General features: G+C 31.8%; 2 protein-coding genes across 4 annotated transcripts in view; one reads left to right on the top strand and one right to left on the bottom strand.

Moving 5' to 3' along the window:
• The window catches only part of LOC129228073 (tether containing UBX domain for GLUT4-like), a 102,387-nt gene extending 102,010 nt beyond the window's left edge, over positions 1–377 (top strand). For both annotated transcript variants that reach the window (XM_054862719.1, XM_054862711.1), the window contains exon 14: positions 242–377. In XM_054862719.1, coding sequence (XP_054718694.1) covers positions 242–252 — 11 coding nt within the window. In that variant the 3' untranslated portion in view covers positions 253–377. The remainder of the gene's footprint in view (positions 1–241) is intronic.
• Positions 162–16,399, bottom strand: LOC129228092 (dynactin subunit 5-like). Of its 2 annotated transcripts, XM_054862742.1 has the most exons (7): positions 16,231–16,399; positions 16,038–16,140; positions 15,498–15,566; positions 12,998–13,116; positions 8,295–8,406; positions 5,134–5,236; positions 162–364 (listed from the first exon to the last, which is right to left on the bottom strand). In XM_054862742.1, the coding sequence occupies exons 2-7, from the start codon at positions 16,083–16,085 to the stop codon at positions 267–269; spliced, it is 549 nt and encodes a 182-aa protein (XP_054718717.1). In that variant the 5' UTR covers positions 16,086–16,140; positions 16,231–16,399; the 3' UTR covers positions 162–266. The 2 variants fall into 2 exon arrangements, with proteins under 2 accessions (XP_054718717.1, XP_054718709.1); XM_054862734.1 differs by lacking the exon at positions 16,231–16,399 and having other exon boundaries at positions 16,038–16,224.
• Positions 16,400–25,809: the final 9,410 nt, after the last annotated feature.

Here is a 25,809-nt window from a genome sequence, read left to right as displayed (position 1 = left end):
TCACCTTCAGCGTGATTTTTATTCATACAAAGAAGCTGCACACTCGTCAGAGGTCTTGTTACCTTACTTTTTGAAACATCTACGTATTTTCTGTGATTTTTAATAACCTACTTGTAGTACACTCGGCCAAAAATACATAATTACAAAAAGAATTACGCATGAATGTATTATTACCAAAAACTGCTGATAAATTAATTTTAATAAGATTTGCAAAATATGACATTGCTGATTTTTATTCCAGGTAAACAATGAAGCTGTTATTGAAGTCAATTTTGAGTTACAGGTTTAAAATGTTGATAATATCCTTTTGTATAATCCACCATTATGTCTTGTGCTGCTTCAGGCAGTTCTTTTGTATATAATCCTGTAAAATAAAGTATTTTCTATGTTATATTTTCAAAATGTATGGAATGAAAAATGAAGTACATATCGAAAAAAAAAAGGTTTGCTTCATTAAAATAAATTCAGTTTTGTAAACACAAAAACCCATTTTTCCTTGAACATATCGCTCATTTGGAAGAAGAGTGCCACAAAACAAAGAAATGAAATTTTACAGAACAAGCGTTTGAAGTTGAACTCTTCGGGCAATTTTCATTAAGAAAGTTAGTTTGCTGTGCTCTCCAGTAGTTAACGTTAGAACAAAAAAAAAAAACAAAAAAGAAAATTAAAATTTTCGTATTGTGACACTCTTTTTCCAAACGAGCGATATGCTACTTGGCTTTTATCTCTGGCCAAGAAATCAGTCAAACTATTCAGAAGCAATAAGCTAAAACAAAGTATATATTTATTTTTAAATTGATTTTTTTTTTGTGAATAAAGGATGTTTTAAATCCTAGTGTCTTCAATCCTCCAATGATAATAACTCGGCATTCCAATTCAATTGTATGACTTAGTCCTATAATATAAGGAAGGAGTGCTGAGAAAAATGCTTGTGTGACACTTTGAAAGAATCATCTCTTAACATTTTACAATTTTATTGTTAAAAGCACTAAATGTAAAATACTCGGCTATAAGGATAAACCTAATTAATCGGCAGAAACTTTTTTAAAAAATTGATATCACTTTAAGTAATTTTAGAACAAAAAACCATGCTAAGTGAGTTCACAAACAATAAATATAATTTTCTGCAACAAAAGTAGGAGGTTATAGATGGTGACTTATATTATGCAGTCTGCACATGGATTATATGGAAGTAGAAAATGTCCAGTAAGACAAGTCTATTTGAATGAGGGGGGAAAAGTAAAAGTGTGATGCACATATTCTGCTCATTTGCATGCGACTCTGCTTAATTTAAAGGCTAACATACATCTTCAAAAGCTGGCATCCCTGTAAAATAATAGATGCGTCTATTTCCCCCTGTAAACCGGCTGTTTGCCTTTCCACCTAATCGGTGGTAAGACTGCAGGGCCAGCTCTAGTAGTTCTGCCGCCCTAGGCAATATTGACTAGTGCCGCCCCCTCCCATTGAATAATAATATATAATAATATATTTAATAAAATAAAAATAATTGTAAAGTGCTTAAAATTAAAGTGAGTTTCTAGTTAAATTCCAAACTGGGTTTTGCATATCCAAGTGCTGGTACGCTTTAAATTATCTTTTTTAACATTGAAGTAGTGCAACTAATGGCACTGAAACAAATATTAATATTTTTAAAAGACTTTTTAAGTCACGCAATTTGGGGCCTCTGAAATTAAATTGAATTTCTCGTTAAATTCCAAACTATGTTTTGCATATCCAAGTGTTGGTACACACTCTAAATTATTATTATTTTTTTTTAGCATTAAAGCAGTGAATTTTATGACACTGAAACAGATATTCATACTTTCCAAAAATGTGTTTCAGTTTCCAAATTTGCCGCCCCTAAAATCTGCCGCCCTAGACGGCCGCCTATCCCAAGAGACGGGCCTGTCAGACTGTATGTATCTAACAGTTCTATCTCCCCCCTCCCCCCCCCCCCAAAAAAAAATGTTCGAGAGCATACTCTTATTCAAACTTTTTTACTTACTGTTTAGGCATACAACTACAACATACTTTTGTTTTTGGAAATCACTACCCTTTTCATTCAATAAATAATTTTAGTACACTATAATTTAACGATTTCTTCAATTTAATGATACATTTCACTGGTCCGGATTTTACTGCATCGAAATGTATATGCTCCTTGATTTAAGGATACATTTTTCCTGTCCCTTGACAATCGTTAAATTGAGGTTATACTGTGTTATTTTATTTTTTTTAAATTTTCTAAACACTTTGAAGCAATATGATTTTTTTAATTTAAATGTTCTATTTCATATTTATCTGCACTAACATTTTCACAATGTTGCACACATCTTGTGTGTCAATACCATAGTAAGATAAAAGTAAAGTATCTGCGCATTTTGCTCAAAACTATCTGCAGGAATGAAAATCAACATGCAATGGGTAAGTAAAATTTTTAGTAAGAAAATGCCTTTTGCTTTCAACATGTATTCGTGAAAGCAATAATGAACATTTCTCATTAATTTATCTTTAAATTTTGAAGACAATCAGCATTTAATATGGATATTATAAACAATTTTCAGCCAATGCACATATCTACAGCAAATGTATCTCCACATCATTCGTGCACGCATGTGTCTATACTATTTAGCTATGGTCAGTTCTATAATGCACAGTTCATCTCCACACCCTAGAACTGTGCATTATGATTGCCTTAAAAAATAAAAGGACAGCATTAAGTTTTATAAACAATAATAAGAAAATTGATTTGCAGAATTTGAATAAAATTTTAGAACATTATTTTAAGAAAATTATAAAAATGGAGGAAAATAAATAGCCACTAACAGAAAAAATGAAATTATTAACTGATTCAGGAAAGTCTGAACTATTATTTTGAAAAAAAAAGGTTAATGGTGAAATTGTGGTGGGTTATTTCATGTCAAATCGCCTTATGCCATGGGCCGTCATGTCTCAGATTTTGTCCATTATTTTTTTACAAACACATATCTATAAGAAAAGCCCAAATTAATTTTTTTAAATAAAAATAACGCTTTGGAGAATTTTTTCAAAAATTTGATTTTTGATCATTTTTCGGGTCACCGTTTTGGCATGAATTTAGAGAATCTCTCTAATTTCTTGATTTTTCAACCAGTTAAAGCTGAATTTGGTATCAATTTCAAGGTAATATTTTTCTCTTTCAGTGTGAATGACAGAAAGTATTCTATGAACAGTTGGGTGTTGCCACTCTTTGTCTAAAGTCAGTTTTTACGTTTTTCCAATTGGGAGATTAAATAAGTTATATCTCCGGAATACCTACTACGATCTGCATCAAACTTTTTTTGTAGTATATTTAAATCATTCTTTTGCTATGTAGAAAAAAGTAGAAGGGTGTTTCTCGTTGTTTTGAAATAAAAAAAATAAAGTTTATTTTGCAGAAAGCTTAAAAAAGGCCAAAAACTTTTCAGAGCAATAAATACTGAACTCTCAAAAGATTTGTATCAATAGTTAATTGCTAAAAAGTTGTTTACTTTTGAAAAGAATTGTGCAAGAACCTCCGTTTCAGACTTCGCAAAAATAAATATGTAAATTTAAAAAAAAAACACTTCTGATTGAAAGTGTACTAAATATTAAGAATAATAATTTGAAGAATAGTATAAAAAATATTTCTAATGGCATTATTTAACCTTTTTTTTTTTTTTTTTTGACAAAAGATGGAGGGGGGGAAGAATAATTACTACTGAAAAGTTTTCATAGCCTAAATTTGTTTGGATTACAAAGCACCTGACAATGATCTTCCGCTCTTACAATAATCATGCAATGCGCATTATTTTTCTTTCGCTTTGAAAGTTAATCGACACATAGCTTTTGCCGATTATGAAATGTGAAACGAAAGGCATGCTTGTGCGGACGGCATTTTTTTTTTTAATTTACTATTTCTTTTGTATCAGAAGATGAAAAAGTCGGAATTTCTATCAATAAGTTTCAAAGAGGTACTAAAATATACTTCAATCAGCAAAAATAATCTTCTTCAGAGAAATCTAGAGTTGTGGAGTACTTACTGTAAGTGTGGAATATCATTGTCATGTGTAACGTAATCCAAACAAAATTATGCTAAGAAAAGTTATCAACAGTAATTTTTATTTTCCGATCAAAAAAAAAAAGCAAAATAATTCCATTAAAAATATTTTTATACTATTCGTTAAATTATTATTCTTAATATATAGTACACTTTCAATCAAAAGTATTTTTTATTTATTTATTTTTGCAAAGCCTGAAACGGAGGTTTTTGCACAATTCTTTTCAAAAGTAAACATCTTTTTAGCGATTAACTATTGATACAAATCTTTTGAGAGTCCAATATTAATTGTTCTGAAAAGTTTTTGGCCATTTTTAAGCTTAAAAGGGATTTAAAGTAATAGAAAACTTGTATTTTCTGCAAAACAAACTTTTTTTTTTTTTTTTCATTTCAAAACAAAACACACCCTTCTACTTTTTTTCTACATAGCAAGAGAATGATTTAAATATGCTACATAAAAAATTGATGCAGATTGTAGTAGGCATTCCGGAGATATAACTTATTTAATCTCCCAATTGAAAAAATATAAAAACTGACTTTAGATAAAGAATAGCAACACCCAACTGTTCATAGAATACTTTCTGTCGTTCACACTGAAGGGGGAAAATATTAGCTTGAAATTGATACCAAATTCAGCTTAATTGGTTGAAAAATAAAGAAATTAAAGAGATTTTCTGAATTCGATGCCAAAACGGTGACTCTGAAAAATGATGAAAAATTGAATTTTTGAAAAAATTCTCCAAAGCGTAATTTACATTCAAAAAATCTTTAAAAAATGATTTGGGCTTTTTTCATAGATATTTATGTGTTGAAAAATAATGGAAAAAAAATCGGAGACATGACGGCACGGCCGACTATTTAATTTAGGCGATTTGACGTGGAATGATTCTAGTATTATAATCATTGTCATTAAATTGAACCAATTAACTTTTGCCGATTGATCAGCCAATTTGCTTATCAGTGCATTCCTACTTAACAGCACTATTTATGAAGGTTCAAAATTTTTATAAGGTTGTTAGCTGAAAAAGTTACTAAGTAGACAACGCAAAGCTACTTGAAAAAGCATTAAAGAGTACCTGGTGAGCCAGAATACATAGAAAATGCCGGGACGACTGTTTCCGGAGGTAGTACCGTATCGTCAGCGATGTAACAACAGTCTTTTAATACACATCTGCGACCCTGTTTAATAACGAAAAAATATTATACCACTCATAATTTCATAAATAGTAATTGTTGATGTATTCAAGGCACTAGTGTGTTGTGTCAAAGGACGTGGTTGCTAGATTGGTAAGGCTCATGATTGGATGGTCCCGGGTTCAATGCTCGGGTCCAATGTACGTTAATGGTAACTGGGCCATGTTAAATACGTTCATGGTCACAAATTCCTCCAAGTTCCCATTCCAAACCAACACCTTTGGGGGTGCTGGATCAGGGGTTGCTCCAATCCTGGTCTGGATCCAAAACAGACCAGTCTTCAGGGCCCCATCTAACCGTTTAAACCACGGTAGGTGTGGAAGACCCTGGAGTGTGAAGAACATAGTATCAAGACGACACAGTAGCAGCAAAATCCACCTGTTGCATTAACGTCATTTTCATAGTGCTGTTCTGAGTCATAGAATGTGAATGTATTACATTAACCGTCATTTTCAGTAATAGAACTATGTTTTTGCTCAACATAGACCACTATACTTAAGCACAAAGGGCAAAGTTGGTCGCTCTGAAGCAATGTATTGCCCTCTATTTAGACAAGACATTGTGAGATACAACTGTGTATGTCTGATTTAATCTTGAGCATGGTACAGTCATTCAGTTCACAATTTCTCTATTTTAAACTACTCCACTCAATTTTTTTATAGTAGTACATCTATGAGCATTAAAGCTGAAGAAAAGTTCTTAAAGTAATTTATAGTACTCCAAAATTAAGAAAAAATATTTAGAAAAACTAAAAGCAATTGCTGACATTCATTGACAGCGATTTTGCCCTTGTTTTGATCTTGTCAGTCAGCAATAGCATAACCGAGCTGGAACCTCTCATTGAAGCTGAGATTACCTTCAGATTGGTAGCTAAAATTAATTTAGCACACTGGCGAGAGTCCGTAACAATGGTACGGCTCAGCTCATAAAGTGAAGGCAAAGTCTTAAGTTACAAAATGTAAGTTTCTACACTACAGCTGGTATTAAGGCAGTTATATTACAATTCTAAAAATTGCATTAAAATTAACCTAGTTCAAAGTCATCATACCACTTAGAGTAACTTTGATCTATGTCCATTTTCGCACAAGCTTCTGTGGGTTAGGGGGAGCCAAGTGAGAGCAAAGTGTGCATAGTTTTACAAAATAATAAAATACATAAAACATATTGTCGCCTCAGAGCAACAGTAGAATATCTTACTGTTATTCTCGAGATTAGATGTCTTACTCTTGCGCTGAGGCAACAATATATCAAAAAACAACAGTGGAATTAGGCAACCTTTTAAATTTTACTGCCAACAAAAGCAGAGTATAAGCTGCACCACACAGTTTTTATTTATTTAACTAGAAAGTCGCCCATGGGTGCCCATATGCAAAATTGAAAGGGGGGGGGGGCTCAGATATTTTCCCCATGGTTTAGCAGGATATTTTTCCAACAGAAACCGATTTCAGTACAGATTAGAGTTATTATAGTTTGACATTTTTAATAAATTATTCATTAATGGCTGGAGAAGAAATGTTTTTACATTTTTGCAAAGAAAAGAGTACTTAAAGCAAGGAAGTTCTAACTTTTAAGGGGGGGAGGCTTGAGCCTCCACTTGCCTACCTATATGGGCGCCCTTGAAGTCGCCGATCAAGGTATGAGGGGTGAAAATTACTTCTACATCTGAACAAAGCAATTGATATTTTGATAGTTGAAATTTTAACCCCAACTTCAGTGGATTAACCCGAAACTCCAATTGAGAGCATTCATTGTTGACCACTTTTTCGTTTCTTCATTTTCCTAAACTGAGTCTTACCACCTTACCAGTAAAACAGTTCAATTACGGGATTCAGTTCATCCCTGTCAAAATAAAGCATTTCTCTGCATGTCCAACATTACCAAAAAATAGTATCAAATTATCATGCTGTGACGTGAGTTTCATTGTTAATGACTTCATGAGTGTTACTCGATCAGTGAGTTCGCTATTATATGCATGAGGATTACTTAACTTACACATTAAAATATGAACAAGATGCAAAGTTATCAAACAAAACTTTTTGTTTTTTGCAATGAGAAATTTAAAATGGAAACACATGTGAAACAAACTCATTAGAATGACTGTCCATTACAAGAAGAAATAGGATAAAAAGTAGAAATTCATGATAAATAGAAAACTGGAAATATTTTAAAGAATGTATCAACAAAATGACTAAATACTTTCATTTTAAATCTGCCTGATTTTTTTATGATGTCAAAAAATAAGTACAGTAAAACTTCTCTGGAGCAACCACTCTAAAAAATGTTTACCCAATTTCATTTTATGTATTATAAGATATAAAACTAAATTTTCATTGCTGAAAACATTATTTTTGGTGGAAAAAGAGGGCTTTCTTTATATTTTGCTATCGGGATGAAGCAAGGACTTGAAATTGGCTCATTGTGGTGCAAACTTTCCACCTCAGAATAATTGCTTAGTCCACTAAAACAATACACATATTCTAAATATCAATACACATTTAAAATCGTAACGGAACTAAATTTCATTTTTAGTTGAGAAGTATGAAAATTACATTATTTTTTTTCCCATAAAAAAAACAACACTTGGAGGGTTTTTTTTTTTTTTTTTTTGTCTGTTAAAAGATGTTCAAAAATATTGGGAAACGAGACAAAATTAGAGCACTGAAAAAAAAGAGACTAAAAAAATAATATATCAACTTAGAGGCCATATCTGAAATACATATCAGACTTTTTTTCATAATTTGTGTCTCAATAGATTTATTTGTTGAAAATTCTCTTTCAACATATGTAACCTTGGAGAAATGAGAAATTGTTTGAAGATGGGAAGGGCGGGGGGAGGGGAGATCAATGTCTATTTCCTTTCATTCTTTTTGATGTGAATGGATAGCAGTTAGTAACTTTGATCGACTTGTTATCTATGATTCAAAAACAAAGCAAAAGTAAACTCATGTTAAGGCAAAGTAAGTTTTTTTTTAACTCCTTGAAGAAAGAAATAACAGTTTTTAAGTAGCTGGAGAAATAAAACTTTCATGCAATGTTTACTTACAATAACGCAATTTTTTCCAATGCTGACGTAGGAACCTACGTGGGCAGCATTTACAACTGTATCTTCATCTATGAAAACATGATCTCCAATGTGTAGAGGAAAGAAGGCAACTCTATTTCAAAAAATAAATAACATTTTTATTCAAGCTGGACAATTTCAAAATCATAAGTTTGTTTATACAGTAAATTCCCATCATATTGAATTTCAAGGGAGCACAAATTTTGTTCATTGCAACAGGATTTTCATTTTATTGGAATTCATGCAATGTAATGGCAATTAAAACTGAAACAATTATTTGTTTCGTTGAAATGAATACTTTGTGTGTACTAGTACTCGTCGCTATGAGATTTAGTGTGAATAGGGTCAAATTGAGTACTAATTAGTAACCCAGTTCGCACAGAGCAAAAAAAAAAGACTATCTAAGCTACGTATGAAATGTGTAAACCAACCAGGTATAATGCTTCTAGAGGAATAAAATTTTCTATATTCTTTCAAAGAATTTTCTTATTAAGTGGTTGGGAATATATATATATATATATTTCATGAGTTCCATTAGCATAACTTCCACTTTAACAACTTAGATATGAGAATAACTAAATTTTAAGGCATGGTTAATAATAAGTATCAAAAAAATTTAGTAACTTATGTTGCTTTAAAAAAATAATAAAATTTTTCTGTGAGGGTCATTCCACAGTATTCAGTGTTATGTACAAGCTATTACACAGTCAAATTTGTTTGTATGTTACATATTATTTGTTTCATTTTTTTCACTGAAAAAATATTAGATTTTCAAACGATTTTTAAAATCTTATTTACATTTTTACAGCAAAGCAAAACAACAAAGCTGTCAAAATTTGGCTGTGAAATGCCCATTATAAAACCGAATATTATGGAATGTTCGTAAGCAAAAGTAGCTATGTTTATTTGCTGAGTCAATGTGAAATGGACTGCAATATACATTAAAGATTTTTTTTTTCAAAGGTGGAAAAAAGGGGATTGCTGTTTCTTTAAACTTGATTAAATTTCCTGTTATAGTAGAACTCTAAAACTCACAAAATAGTTACTTTTTTCTGCTCCAAATGTATGTCAAGGCTGTAAAAGCACTACAAAAAGAGACAAACGAATGATAGAGCATGAAATATGTATGCTGAGAAAATCCCTCCATTATATAACATAATATTTATAATAAAATCAGCAGCTTAGGACTAAGAATTATTTTATGCAAAACTAGGAAATATTTCCTATGAAATGTTGATTTAACTTCCAAAAAACAGCATGCATTAGGAGTCAGGCTGTTAATGCAAAGGTACTAAGGTACAGGGTTTGAAAATATCATGATATTATGATACATAACATATTTTGATATACAGTAGGCGCCCCTTAATGTGATCACGGTTTATGTTATCATTCGCTTATTGTTATCAGAATCACAAAGTCCAGGAACACTTGTGTACTAACACATGTTAAAAAAGTCGGATATTGTAATCAGTGTCTTCGTTTATTGTTATCACTTTTTTATAAACTTTCACATTTCTCCCTGCTTTTGTTCATCAATTAACAGAAATACAATGACAAATCCTGACGAGACTAACTTTCTGTGTGACATTTTGTGGTTTTAAATGGCGATGTAAACTCTTTCTAGAAAAAAACAGGTAGTTCGTTCTCAGTGACCAAACTCCCTTTATGATGTCTTTCGTTTGCAGGTGAAAAACTTCAATCACTGGACATGTTGCAGACATGGATGTAGGAGCTCTATGGTTTCAGGCAAGGGCGGATACAAAGGGGGGCGATCGCTCCCCCCCCCCCCTCTTGAACCAAAAGATGAATAACCGGGCACCTACCGAAATTAACCAAAAAAAAAAACTAAAGAATATTCGCAAAACAAAATATTCTTCAGAGGCAAAAGAACATTCTTTCTTGCCTTTATAGGAATAAGAATGTATTTAAAAAAAATTTCTCCTTTGTTGGGATTGAATTTTGGCTTGAAAATATGATGAAACAGAAACCTCAAGATCTTCACCGAGAAAGAAAAAGTCTAACAGGTAAAATGCAAATCATAAAGGGGAAAGAGGGAAATATAACCTTCGCAATCAGACATTCAGAGCCGCCGAATTTTTGATGACGCCAGTCATTCTGTAGAGCGTCACTATAGGAAATGGGGGGAAATGTTCAGTCATTGTCTCTCTTGAATACTGGTTACATCTAACTTCCAAAAGTTGACTATGTCCAAAAGAAAACAAATAAATTAATTAGGATTTTTCAAGAAGAAAGAAGACGAAGAAAAAAACCCATGAAACTGGTGAGCTACCAGATGTTGTTAGACAAGGTACGTTTATGTATTTTGTATTTTTGTTTCGTTTTTTCTTTTTCTGATTCGACAAGTTTTGGTCTGTATGTGAGTGTGTGTGCATAGATATTTTTAATGCCTCATAAACACATGCATTAAAAATCGAAAAGACGGCTCAAAAATATTGTGAACTGTAATTGACGGTTTGTGTTTTAAGCCTTTGAAAACCTTGTAGCCTTTGTAGCCCTTGCTGTAGCCTTGTAGGCTTGTTGTAGCCTTTGAAAACACAAAACCTAAGTTCCGGGATGATAATATTTATCAAAAAAAATTTTAATTAGAAAAAAACAAAATTGAATAAATTGACTAGGGCCACTCTAGCTGGGGTCAGTTTTATATTTTCTCTATGTATTAAAAAAAAAGTAAGGTCAAAGAAATAATAAAAGGAAGTCTGTGGTGGGCTTGCATGCAGGAGACCCCATAGCACCTACAACCTTGAAATTTTGTACAAAATTACTTCGAGCCCCCTCCCCCCAGGGTTTACATCTGGGGTTTTATGTTTTAAACTTCATATTAGATTTTTTAAATTAATTTTTAAGGCAGGAATTTCACATTAATTGCCTATTACCAGCATGAAAGTTACCTTAAAAACTTCACTCTAAATGGCAAAACATTTTATCTTTGGAGGAAGAGTGCCATGATCTAATTGTCAGGGAGAAAATTAACATTTTAAAACGCTTCGACAGTTTACCCATGCTGAGTGAAAGAAACGCTTCAGCACGACTAAAAAACTTTCTCAGCCATTACTTTGTAAGTTCTTAAAGGAATTGAGACAAGATTGAAAACAAAGCAAAGCTAAATGAAAATTCAAACAAGTGTACCATGCTGGTAATTGAATCTGTTTTGAAACTGTGGTTTACAAATCAGGGAAGAGGATGCGTGAGTAAACAGCTATATTTTATTTCACCTATTACTATGTGTTTTGAAATTACATATTTTATTTTTCCCTTTTATGCTTCAGATATTTCCACTCTGCTAATTTAGTAATTTATATTTTAAAACTGCGTTTAGTTGAGTCATTGTAATTTTAATTTGCGGTTGCAAAAATAAATGCGTTTTTATTGAAAAAAACAACATTATTTTGTGTCTCCTGGATTCTTTTCGGTTATTGTTATCAGTCGGTTATTATTATCAAATTATATTTGTCCCAAGTGATCACATTAAGCGGCGTCTACTGTATATCTGATATTTTCAATCATCACAAACTAAAATCATCCAAATAGTAAATGCATCCTCATATCACTCTTTATTTTTTTTATATTGTTATTACAGTATATAAACTAAAAATTAAGGTTTCTTTTATTATTTGTATCTAATATTTCATGTAACATTTTTATCAATTTTAATCGAGTTATTTTAGTTTTAGCAGTTTTACTGATTTTGCTTTTGTTAGCTACTTTTACACAGTGATATGATTCAGAAATAAAAAATATGCATTAGTCGGAGCACAGTCATTAGACATTTTCTTTTTTTCTGACCAACATTCAATATTTAATTCTACACTTTTAATATACTATGAATTAAAATTGTTACATTACTAATAATTTTATGACTATAAAATAAAAAAGGAATAGTTGAAAAAATAGATAAAGAAAATATCAAAATATCATGATATTTTCAAAATAAATATTGGATATATATATACAGTAGAAGACCATTATAACGCACACCTTGGAACCAGAGCTTTTGCATTATACAGGTTTTTGCATTATATAGATCATTTCACAAATTTTGAAACTAATATTCAGAATATATCTATATATTAGCACTACAGAATGAGTTTTATCTGCAATGAGTATTAAAGCACCAATATTACAATTAGTAATTCACAAATAAATATGTTTCACAATCGAAAGAAAGTGAATTATCCTGCACTTCTGCTGGCGTGCATAACAGCTACATCTTCAAGAGCCATCTGGTATTTTCTGTTTACAATGAGAACTAATTTTCATTCAAAAACTTTGAATTAAGATGGAAAGATGATAAACTGTCTCAAAATTTAATTGGCCTAACAATTTTTATGTTTGCAAGACAAAACAGAGGGAGTTTTTTAACTTCAAAACCTATTGTTTACTTCTGAAAAGTAGTGCGGTTTATAGAGAATTGCGTTATATAGGTCGGCGTTATATAACAGTCTTCTACTGTATATATATATATATATATATATATATATATATATATATAGGCGACTCCTCCCTCCCATGCATCCCTCGGTTCCCTTCCTTTCTTTCTGCAGTGGTACAAGCCTACTCTTGCAGGATAGGCAGAAATCACTTAAAACTTTCTATCAATCAATTCAATCAATCAATATCAGAGCGAATCCTGCTAAGATATAAAACTCAAAAATCCATATACTTACCCTTTGCTGAATTTTTTAAAGGGGGGTCTTATCACAGCTCTTTTGCCTATTACACAATGCCTTCCTATGCGTACATTTGCCAAATCTCCACGAATTACACATTCCGACTGAATGATTGTCTAGAAAAAAAATTTGTATTAAACTGAATATAATAAAAAGATCGTTACTATTTCAGAATATATTCACTTTTAGATAAATATTTGGAAGAGGTTTTTATTATCTTTAAAATTTTAGCTGTGAAAAAATTCCTAAGAACATTTATATACATGGTACAAACACAAAAACACACACAGAACATGGTTAGCAATAAAATTCTTGCATCCAAGAAAATAGTAAAGTAATTCTCTTCAAAAACTAGTCGAACCTCCATACATCGAACTTCTACATATCAAAATTTTCTATATATCAAAATCCCGGCAAATTTCTATATTCATTACACAGAAAATTTGTTTCTATAGATTGAAAAAGATTCGAGACATTCATAAATTTTTTTTTTCCATTTTAGACTGTTTGTCTCATGAAAAATGAAGGTTAGGGCAGAAAATTACATTCACTTAAGGTTGCTACGAAAATTACAAGGAATCTGGGGTTGAGAGGTGTGCGGATAGTTCTGTTCTGAAGTTCTTAAATACCCTCAAGGTTATTTCAAATTTGAGTTGCAACCAATAATACAGTAAAATCAGTTTCAAGTTATCCCTATTGTCTGTTGATTATCATTCCTAGTTTTTTTAGCTTCAGTGAGAATCATTTAAGTTAAGTAGATTGAGTTTTTACTTTTCTCTTGATTACATTGTCAAAATGAAAATACCTTAATGTTGCAAATCAAGTTGAATTGCAGAAGAATGAAGATGTATGACGGCGCAAAAATGTTCTTTGTGGTAAATTTAGTATTTCTTCAAGCAGAGTGCTCGTAGCAGTAATAAAAGTACTGAACCTTACAGAAAACTTTCACTCAAAAACATGAAACGGCATTACACTTGATTTTTTAGAAACTTGAAAATTTAACTATCAAATGAAGTAGTTGACATCATTAGTGCAGCCACAAATTATTTTTTTATAAGGTTTTTTGCATAACCTCACTTATTATATGAGGCAATGAGAAGCAAAGGGATGTAAGTGGACTTTTAAAAGTTTTGAGTAAAATGCATTATGAAGTTCAAACCATGAATGAAATGAAATGATGGAGAGGGGAGCTCAGTAGAGCCAAGCACTGTGATCAGAGGTCTATTATACTAAACCCCAAACAGAAGTCCTAAAACAGACCAGTAGCCGGAGCAAAGATTAGCAGGCATTTAATGGGAATATCATAGATCTCCCAAGGTTCAAGCAAGTGGCGGCCAAGGTGTTCAAGCCTGTACGCAGAAAAGACGTCGCAATCACACAAGATGTGTGCAGCAGTTTCCTCATGAAAGCGACAGCCTGTACAAATTGGGTCATCAGTGACGCCCATTATAGTAAGATGCCGCTTCAAGGCACTATGACCAGTAAGGAGGCCGATAACCCTCCTGATACTGTTTCAGTTCAGACTTAAGAGCTCCTTTGCCCTAATACTAGGGCAACCTCTATTAAGTTCTTTCACCTGTCGCTGTCCATCAAAGTTGCAAGTTCAAACCATAGGTAGCCTTTATTTATTTATTTATTTTTTTCTACATCCTGCTGTTTAGCAGTAGGGTGATTCCACCGTAACCTGTGTGACATTTTTACGCTACATTTTCTTTCGAAAGTTCTTTTTCATTCACTCAGCATCAATAAATGAAGCATTTTCAGTTTTTTTTAATAATTAATAGTTAATTTTATAAAACATGTGTGACAGTTTAGGATTTCAGTTGTAAATTTTCTTACAAGTTGTATAAAATTAATTGTAAATAACTGGGAATGATTGTATTTTGGGCATGTAATTGTTTTACAAAAGTATACAAAATAAGATAATATTAACCTTGATTTTTTTTTTGATGCTAAGACAATGAAAAAGGACTTTTTAAAGAAAAATTAGGATGTGTTATACGTTACGGTAAACTGCTCAGCAGCACCTACGAGGGCTAGTATTACCAACTCTTTCCAGAGCTGTAGTCTGGGGGCGGCATAAATTGGCAATGCCCAACCTTTTGTGATGATGTATCTTTAAAATTAAACATAATAAGGGGGGATCCCCCCTCTCCTGCTAACAGTACCAAAGACTGAAATTGCGTTTTAGGAATTTCAATTTCTGAAAATTTCTGACTGCAAAGTTGGGACATTATTATCGAACTATTTTCTTGGGAAAGTCTCCAAACCAGTAAGAGAAGAAAATCAATGAAAACCTACCAACCATTTGAAATTTTTAAGTGTTTTTCCCAAAACTTTAAAAGTTTTACTTGCATTCTTTTGCTTGCATGAAGAGTGTACAGTCTATTTTATTTATTTTTAACAAATAATAACTGCATCATTTTAAATATAACTAACAAATAGATGAACAGGTATAAATTCTATGGCAACATTTACAAATGTTTTAAAAACTTACTTTTCCATTCAGAACAATATTCTGGCTACCACAAAGAACAGACTGTCTGCTGACTTTATTACCAGATGCCTGTAATGATAGAGTGATTTCTTTTCTTACTAAATAAAACAGACAGAACATGTGAACTGAAATAAAAATTTAGAACTTATTTAATTTTTTTCTTTTATGTCGGCCAAGAAAATGTTTGGAAACAATTTTTTTGTATTAAATTTTTAATTTCTAAATAAAAGCAGCAAAAATTATCAGTGAATTAATTAAAACCCTGAAATAATAATGAAACAATAGAACTTTGTTATACAAAACAAAATATACTGCAAATGTGTGCATATTACCAGTGTATGAATATCTTTTACTTATAATGCTACAATTAAGCGAATGCAAGAACCGAGAAAAAGCTAGTAAAAAATCATCCAATTATGACACTAATAAAGTAAGAATTCAAATATATCACTGGCAATGTAAAAATATTACGCTTTTAATAATTTTATCACAGGGTAAAAGAAATACAACACAGATCTCAAACATTTTGTCAATGCTTACAGTTTCAATGTATTCCTGTTTATTATAAAATACATCCTCTAATTCCATTTTTTAAGTGTAGATATTTCGATGGCCATGCACACAACTTTTTATAAATTTAAACCTGAAATATCAATATAAACAATATAATTTAGACGACGTTTCAGCGTTTCATAAGAATACCAAATACCAAACGTCATAAACAGACTATTACACTTTATTCGAGGCAAAGCGCAACAGAGAGAACAAAATTTAGATTCCTCCTCTCTGATACGAATGAAAAGGAAGATCAGCCCCAGAGAGTGAACTTGGACACACTAGAGTCCCTATATGAAAGTAGTTCTCTACTAGGGGACACAAGCAGCAACTACTCCCTGCTGGGGGCCACTACCTAAATGATGTGAACTATTTTACTCAAAAGGTGAGGTTTTGTTTTTCACATAGACTAATAATAAGAGTAGACCGAGCTATGGCAACCCTTTTGCTGCTCATAAACCAAACCATGTGACTGATGGATATTCGCAACTCCAACGAACTATAGGGGGCACTGAAGTCACTGTCTAATGGCGGACTTAAAAACTAAAACAAACGCACATGGTAACGAAGAAAATGATAAAAGTGTTGTGATTTTTGTTCGTACGTAAGATTTTTTCGCTTTATTCTTTTTAAATTAATTTTCAAAGTCTTGTGGATATTCTGGCCCACGTAGAAAGAAATGAGAATTCAAGAAGCGTTACTAAACGTCAAAGATTAATGCAAACTACGTAGTTCGTAGTTCTAAGCAGCTATTTCCACGATGTTGAATTCGATATTTATCAATTCTAGATAAAACTAAATAATAATTTTGGCCTGACAAGAATAACAATTAATGCTAGAAAATTCAATATGACATTACAAATTGTTATCGAAAGAAGATGATACTTTTTTGCCTTGCTTGGCTAGCGCTTATTGTTTTCCATTTGTAGCTGAGTTATTTCTCTCGAATTCCCGAATCGGTTAATTTAAAAATTTTCTGTTTCGATTTTTCTAATTTCTGAGTTACGATTTAATTGTGTCATGTTATGCAAATCATCAACAAAATTCTCACGGATATATGGTGGTAGTTTTCTTTTCAGTTGATTGACCATTATTTCTTTTCACTTATCGAATTCTGTAATCTTACTACCATTTTATTCCACTCATGATAAAAATTAAAAATGGTTTAACTAAAAACGCGAAATCTCGCCAAGGCTACTTTGCTCGCACTATACTAAAACTATAACCCTAAACAAATTTGGCGAAACCTTTCAGCTGAGAATAAAAGGAATAAAGTAAATTCTTTCTCGGTTATTCATTTTGTTCTACGATAATATATTCAAGAAAATATTTTGCATACTCTCCATTCCAACTAAATGCTGCTGTAAAATATGGTAAGTTTAATTAATTTAAGATTTAAAAAAAAAACCCATATTCTTACAAATTCATACAAAACAATAAATTTTTTTACCTTGTATAACGTTATCCAAGTTTGTTAATCCAGAATTTTCGCTTTCACCAATTATTAAGGAAATAATGAAAACTAACATTATTTTGAGAAGCTCGAGAATACTACTAAGGAACGAATTAATTTCTGTAGCTGAAAGCAAACTAAGACACATCGATTGCGTTAATAAATACTCAGAACAAACTGCCTGTGTTTACGTCAACAGACACACGTGGAGCGCAACGTGGCAATGTTTTAGTTTCATCTGCAGTTTTGTAAATCACCGCAAGGTAGCGTATTCGAGCGCTGGAGTTCCGAATCCTAACAACAGCGGGCGTTGATCGTAGCAGACGATCAACGTCCGCGAGAAATAAAATAAATAGAATTGATGGAACACGGAAGAATGATATTTTATGAAGTCCGATTTGCAAATTTGTTATTCTAAGTTGTAAATATTTTGTTAATATAGTGAGTTTTTCGTTTAGATAGTATTGTGCATTTTTTTTAGTCAATTTTAATAACTCTCTAAGCAATTAAAGATGCAAGTGCCCAAAAAGAATCGGAAAACGGTAAAATTTTTACCTACATATTCAATTTAAGATGTCGATTAGTACATTTTTGCGTTAACGCAAAACGTTTACGCCATTACGTTCACGCCAACGCTGACGTAGCAGTTCCAAATGAAATAAAAGTTACTGAAAACTGTGATCTAAAACTAATGACGAAATAATGCATAACTAAAAGAAAAACAGTTCAATCTCTGCACCTGGAAAAAAAATTACAATGAAAATACATTACGTCTTAAAATACATGTCGAGTGCCAAACTGTAGATAATGTTGCCATCTAGCAACCATGCCGCCAAAGTTTTCGCCAAGCCTTCCACCAGTCACATGATGTATCCATGAACCAATTTTTTCATCAGCAAGTCTGAAAAAGCTCGGTCTACTCTTATTATTAGTCTATGGTTTTTCAGCTTCCGAAGGTTGACCTTCTGTTTCAGCTGCTAGGAGCAACAAGGGAGATTAAAGGGAAGGAGATAAATCTTTACTATGCAGAAGTGGCAACGTTTGTTCACTTTTTCCAGAGGGCGCTGTATGTGCACCGCTCCCGTCAATCGCAGCAGATCAATGTAATAAATAATGCTAAGTTTCTCATTTTTTTAGAGGCAGCTATTAAAGCAAAATAAAGAAAAAATTGCTGGAAATTGGTTGTAATAAGGGGCCAATATAGTGGACGATGTACGGCTTTCGTCTACAGGAAGTTAGCGCAGTATTTTGATGGAAAAATGTATTTTATTTTTCATCACCAACTTGCCGAATTCGTCTGCTATTAATATTGCGCTGTGCGATGTTTTATTTTTTACGAGTGTGAATGTTTCTATTCCTGAAAATAATTGACGAAATGAGAATGTAGTAGAATTAATTACGTTTATACTTTTTTAAATTAGTTGTAAATTTCGTGACATGCTTCGAGAACTAATTAAAGCGAAACAATTTTTTGCTTTCACGACCATAGACTAATAATAAGAGTAGACCGAGCTATGGCAACCCTTTTGCTGCTCATAAACCAAACCATGTGACTGGTGGATATCCTAGCAACAGCAGGCGTTGAACGTAGCAGACGATAAACGCCAGCGAGAAATAAAATAAATAGAATTGATGGAACAAGATGGAGTCCGATTTGAAAATTTGTTATTCTAAGTTGTACATATTTTGTTAATATAGTTTCTTTAGTCAATTTCAATAACTCTATAAGCAATTAAAGATGCAAGCTCCCAAAAAGAACCAGCAAACGGTAAGATTTTTACATAAAATTTCAATTTAAGATACCCATTAGTACATTTTTGCGTTAACGCAAAACGTTTACGCCATTACGTTCACGCCAACGCTGACGTAGCAGTTCCAAATGAAATAATAGTTACTGAAAACTGTGATCAAAAACTAATGCCAAAATAATGCATAACTAAAAGAACAACAGTTCAATCTCTGCACCCAGAAAAAAAATTATAATGAAAATACATTACGTCTTAAAATACATGTCGAGTGCCAAACTATAGATAATGTTGCCATTTAGCAACCATGCCGCCAAAGTTTTTGCCAAGCCTTCCACCAGTCACATGATGTATCCATGAACCAATTTTTTCATCAGCAAGTCTGGGAAAGCTCGGTCTACTCTTATTATTAGTCTATGTTCACGACCTTTAACAGAAAAAAACAAATGTTAATGTTCTATTCACTTAACTTCAAGCTGATATTGATTGTAATAATTTTATTCACGTGTTTACTCATTGCTTAAACAGAATTGTTATCATTATTTTTTTATTATTATTGCATTTTTTTCTACAACCAAATCGGAAAAAAAATCGGGAAACCTTTTTCATTTAAAAAATACACATGATTATTTTCAACAGAAAACCCCACAAACTATCTCAAAAAAGCGTTCCAAGGTATAATTTTTTTGAATGAATAAGGTTTCTCGATTTTTTTTCCATTTGGTTGCCGAAAAAAATGCAATCTGTTTAAGCAGTGAGTAAACACGTGTCAGACAATCAGTATAAATTCTAGCATGAAATAATTATGATAGACTTATTAAAACGATGTGTTTAGAATTTAACTTCAATACACAAATTTATTCCATTTTTTAAACATTTAACTTTTTTTATCATTAATTTTAAATATTGGCTATATTTCAAATTCCAATCCTATATTTTAGTGTAAATTTCATTGTTTTGATCTGAAATATTGTGCAAATTTTAGACTGTTGAAACTGAGAAGCAAAGGGATGTAAATGGACATTTTCAAGTTTTCAGTAAAAAATGTTTGAAGTTGCCGTCATAGGTAGGCTTTCATTAACCTTTTACAAGCCCCCTCCAAATTGTTTACACCTACGGCTCTACACATATTTTCCCCCTCATTTTAAAAAAAATCTTGGGCCCCCTTCAGGCTCGAGCCAACAGGTGTCCTTTCTCCACCCTCCTGCTACTATCTATTGCCCCAAAACAGAGGAGAGGTTCACCTACCTTTTGTCCCAGTTATCTCTAATTTAATTTTGGCACCTGCATCCCTTTGCTTCTCACTGCTTCAATTGCAAATTTCAGGTCAGTGGGTTTGAGAATAGACTGTGTACTTTACAAGACATATTTTTTATTTATATTTTTAAAATGCACTGTATGATATAATAATAATAATAATAATAATATTTTTTTTCTTCAGATTTTCTTGAATGAAAATAGTGAAATAGTTTAAATATCCCTACTGTTACCTTTTTTTGGAAGATTGGCAAAACTTTTCAGATAAAAATTTTAGGTACAGATTCCGAATTCTTAAAATATCTTTGGAATCAGTAGCATTCATTATTTGTTACATTTAAAAAACAGCTGATTTTTATCTGTATCATTCACAACAACTGCATCACCATGGTTTTAAATTTCAAAAATCTTAGTTCCATAGTATGATTTTTTCTTCAAGTTACTTGATATGTATGTAGTTAGATTTATTAACAGAAAATAAACCTTGTCTTTTTTGTTTCCCATATTTCTACAATTCTTATCATCATAATGTCTTATGTATAAATTTCTGGTACTTCCTATAAATGTGAATATATTCGTTCCTTTTACAGATGGCATTGTTAAATGGTTTGATTTGTCACACCTGAGTTCAGAATAATACGCAGCTACATTTGATGTATTGCAGTTTCATGGTTATGAGGAGCCCTTTTCTTCAATGCAAAAGAAGTGAGCTTATCGATGACATCTGGCAGAACACAGAATGTTGACACAAAAAAAAAAAAAAAACTGCAATAAATGCAGCGGCTTACTGCAATGCAAGTTTATAAGTCTTTGTCATCTTTTAAGGGATTCCAGAAAATCATTGGCACCTGGTGCACTACAAAGGTCAAAAGAAGTGAGGAGGCTTCGGTGCCTCCAAAGCTGAATTTGTATTTTTAAATTTGGCTTACATTATTAGTTTTTAACAGTGGTTGGAAAAACTACTTTCTTTTCGTAGCGAACTACAACTACAACTACTTTATTACAAATGTAGTTAACTACAACTGCAACTACTTTTTTCAAAATGTAGCAACTACAAACTACTTTTGAAAAATAGTCGCTACTTCGCTACTTTTAAAAAAATAAATAAATAAAAAGCATACGCATACACATCGTTTGAAGATTGAACGAAAAAATCAGAAAACTGGTTTAGATTAATAAGTTTTCTCACTTGAACATGGACTAGGAATTATTTATTGTTTCATTCCTTTACTGAGCCATTCCAAACATTTTTTACGATTTTTACGAATATCCGCTGCAAGAAAGGATTTTAAAATTTGAAGGAATTCAACCTTCAAGTTTTTAATATTTTCCTGACAGTGAATATTTCATTCAAGAAGTGCAACTCGGCTACTTGAAAATGTAAATAAATGCAGTCATGATTTGATTAAAATTTCATATAGATATACATACACTATATGACCAAAAGTATTGGGACACTTTTAAAAATTCACATTTTAACGGATTTCTGTAGAAATAAAAGACCAATTGCTCTGTAATTTATTTCACATAAAAAGTATACTCCAGCTGTCATTTTCCAATAAAAGCGAAGTCTACAACAATAAAAGCGAAGATCAGCAACAAGTTGAGGGAACAAAAAAAGGTTTTTGATCATTTTTCATTGTAAATAGCTGGGAATAAGCTATAAATTTCAGAAATAAGTTTTAAAACTATCAAACATTTATTTTCATATTTTCCTGAAAGTATCTCCCACGGAGATACAAGCATTTTTTTAAAAAATGCAATTTTTTTTAAAGGTTTTTGGCTGAAATCAGGCAGAGTTTTAAGTCAAACAATATTTAATTTTCAGAATATTTGACAGCATATTAGAGAAATATAAGAATAAAATTTGAGGTTAAAATATTGAAAATTTAATGAAATATGAACGTTTAAAGCAATTAATCAAGTTCGAACATGTGCAGCGAACGTTTAATTCACTGCGCATGCGCGAAAGATAGCAATTTATAACTTTCATAATTCAAAGCTTAGATGTATGCTACAACTCATAAGAAAATCCACCTCAATATCTTTAAAATTCAAAAAGTTATCGGCGATCTAATGAGCCGAATTTCTATAATTCTTGGATAGGCGATGAATGGTAAGGGGTCGTTTGCAAACTGGCAACACTTTCCTGTTATCGTTGCCGAGTGATTCATAATCAGAATGGATTATTTGCGAATGATCCCTCACGATTCGTCATCTAGCCAAGAAATATTAAAATTCGGCTCATTAGGATCGCTGATAACTTTTTACATTTTAAAGATATCACGGTGGAATTTTTTTATGAGTTGTAGAATGTATCTGGGCTTCTGATTAAGAAAGTTATAAATTGCTATCTTTCGCGCATACGAAGTGAAAAATTAATTGGTTATAACCTTTCATATTTTAGAAAATTTTCAACATTTTAAATTGAAATTGTATTATTTTGTTTCTCTAATATGCTGTCAAATATTCTGAAAGTTTAGTAGCGTTTAACGGAAAACTCTGCATATTATGAGCAGAAAACCTTCAAAAAAAGTTTGCATTTTTGAAAGAAATGCTTATGTCTCTGTGGGTATAAGAGATACCTTCACGAAAGTATAAAAATAAGTTTAAAATCTATCTAGAACTTGTTTCTGAAATTTATAGCTTATTACCAGCTATTTACAATGAAAAATGTCCAAAAACTTTTCTTGTTTCCTCAATTTGTTGCTCGTCTCCTAAATTAATAGTAGACTTAATTTTTGTTGGAAAATGGCAGCTGGAGTATACCTTTAATGTGAAAAAATTACAGAGCAATTGTTCTTTTACTTCTCGCGAAATCCGTAAAAATGTAAATTTTTGAAAGTGTCCCAATACTTTTGGTCAAATAGTGTGTATGTACATAAGATTTAGATGGTGAGAAACACCTTTTAAACAAAAGAGAAAAACTTAATTTTCATTATAGGAGTTAGTTTTATAGGGATTTATATTTTGTAGGAAATAGTTAATTGATTTTGAGTGTCAAGCTAGGGGGACGGACCTGGACACAATCTTCTTTCTTATACGCAACTGATAAAAAGAACTAATAACATTTTTCAATTTCACCAAATGAACTCAAAAACTAAAACTATTTAATAACTGACTTTTATTTTGTTGATATATCAACCCTCAATCAGTAAAAAAGAAAAACTAAAGAATTTTTTTAAATATACCAAGCGGTACGAGTATTTATTGTCAAATATTAATAAATGTCAAAATTGAAAAATAACTAAGAATGCTTACTTTACTGTAATGTGCAAGTGTCGACACGCGAAGTGGCTAAATAGCGAGCTTCTCTCGAGTAACGAATTTTGTAGCTAACGCGAATTCCTCACCCCGTAACTTGAAAATTTTGGGAAGGGAATCGCAATGCTTAAGTATCACCTTCTTTATTAAGTACTAAATATTAGTTTCGGGAATGGACTTTCCTTTCAGCATCACTGAAAGAAAAAGTACCCCACACTGTACTAGCCGAAACATCGCTTTGTTAATTTACAAATCGCCACTCCGCATATTTTTCATTTTAATATAAAGTTGGTGAAACATTATTTCACATAAGCAGGCTGTTAACCTAAAGTTTTAAAGGAAATAATAGAAAGTTCCTAACAACTAAAGAAATTAAAATATTTTCGATATTCTTGAACAAGTAAAAATTGCGTCGAATATAATTACTGTATCTACTGTACAGTACTACTGTAGTGCTGCATTTTATTATTGCTACACACTACACGTACCGTACTGTTTCATTTTATGCTATTCTCTCCCACTGATTTTGTGCACCCTAACCATATTTTTTATCTAATAACAGTTTCTTTTTAAATACAGTAAAATGTCAGTTCACTACGTTTAAATTCGGAAAAATGAACTTAAGCAATGGGCTGAAATAGTTTTAGGGGTTTTTACAATTGTCTAAAATAATTGGTACGTTCATAAAAAAAAAAATCGTATAGATACTCTTTTCCTCAACGCGAAATGTCAATCTACGTCTTGGAACTCATCTGTCACGTAAGTAGAGATTCGATGGTAAATGCGGATGACATTCATACCTTTTTGCTTAGCGGGCAAATTTAGCATTAAACCGAAACATTTCCGGTATCATACATTTTTATTACACTGTAATATATATTGTTAGCCGGCCAAAAGGCAGTTCAATGTCATCCTCTTCTATAACATTTACAGTAGCTTCCATACTAGGAGGATATTTTGGCACAATAATCTCATTGACATCTAAGATGTTCATCCACGGGAGATTCTCTGCTGACAGAAAACACAAACGTGGTACTACTTGGCAGTTACCGCTTATTCTTTTCTTTCTAAGCTATGCTCTACTCAAGGCAAACATTGGGGAAATGTGAACATTTCGATGTCAAGTAAACTAATGTCGTCTAACAGACAGAACATATGGCGTCAAAATATGTCTGATGACAGCTCGTATTTTTAAGTCTTACGAATCTGATTGATGCAAGTTTTACGCGCTTAAGACTTGCAGCAGTCAGATTATTTGAAACCTCGGTTTTTTTTTTTTTTTTTTGAAACTTTATTCAAAAGTAGTTTTCAGAAATGGCTACAAACTACTTTTTTTTGTAGCGAACTACTCGCTACTCTACTTTTTTACAAAAGTAGTGCGCTACACTACATACTACAAAAAAATGTAGCTACTACAGTAGCGTCGCTACTTGTAGCGCGCTACTTCCAACCACTGGTTTTTAACATTACTGGTTAAAAGGCCTCTATATATATGGAACATAGCATGAAAAATTACATTGGATAACCATTGTAAACTGCCCATTTCCAATTAAAAGTTCTATTATTATGAAATATGAGAAAAGTCTATTTATTTGTAAATTTTGTTTTCATGAAATAAATTAATCCACCCTGTAAAAATCACTTTTCAATCTATCATTAATATTTATCTTTTGAAGTAAGGGAGCAGTTCTCCCTCCTGCACGAGAAGCCTATGCTGAAAACTTAACTATATTGGAAGCTGGTAAACTATTCGGGGAAATATTCCCTTTATTCTTCCTACATTAACAATGTATCTCCATCTGCTGCATTGCATCAAATTACTCAAATTCATTAAACTTCTCATTAAAAAGAAAAGCATAAAAAGTAAGACAAATATATACTTTTAAAAAGATTTATTCTTTTGAATGTTAGATTTTTTTTTTACATAAAAACTTTTAATTTTTTTTACATACATTCATAATATGTACCAATTCCAACAATCAATACAAACACCTTAAGCTGTAAGCAAATATCAGTTCATATGCAAAATGTATTGCTA

This window comes from Uloborus diversus, chromosome 1 (assembly GCF_026930045.1).
Source record: "Uloborus diversus isolate 005 chromosome 1, Udiv.v.3.1, whole genome shotgun sequence".
Lineage (NCBI taxonomy): Eukaryota > Metazoa > Arthropoda > Arachnida > Araneae > Uloboridae > Uloborus > Uloborus diversus.
The sequence above is the reverse complement of the archived record's forward strand: the minus strand, read 5'-3'. Positions and strand labels throughout refer to the sequence as shown.

Bases quoted from the DNA above. Each gene is read 5' to 3' on its own strand.
- LOC129228092 (XM_054862742.1), bottom strand. From the start codon at position 16,085: ATGGAATTAGAGGATGTATTTTATAATAAACAGGAATACATTGAAACT. The intron at 15,567-16,037 runs GTAAGCATTGAC...CTATCATTACAG, and splicing joins AACAGGAATACATTGAAACT to GCATCTGGTAATAAAGTCAG. The intron at 13,117-15,497 runs GTAAGTTTTTAA...TTTTTTTTCTAG, and splicing joins ATATTGTTCTGAATGGAAAA to ACAATCATTCAGTCGGAATG.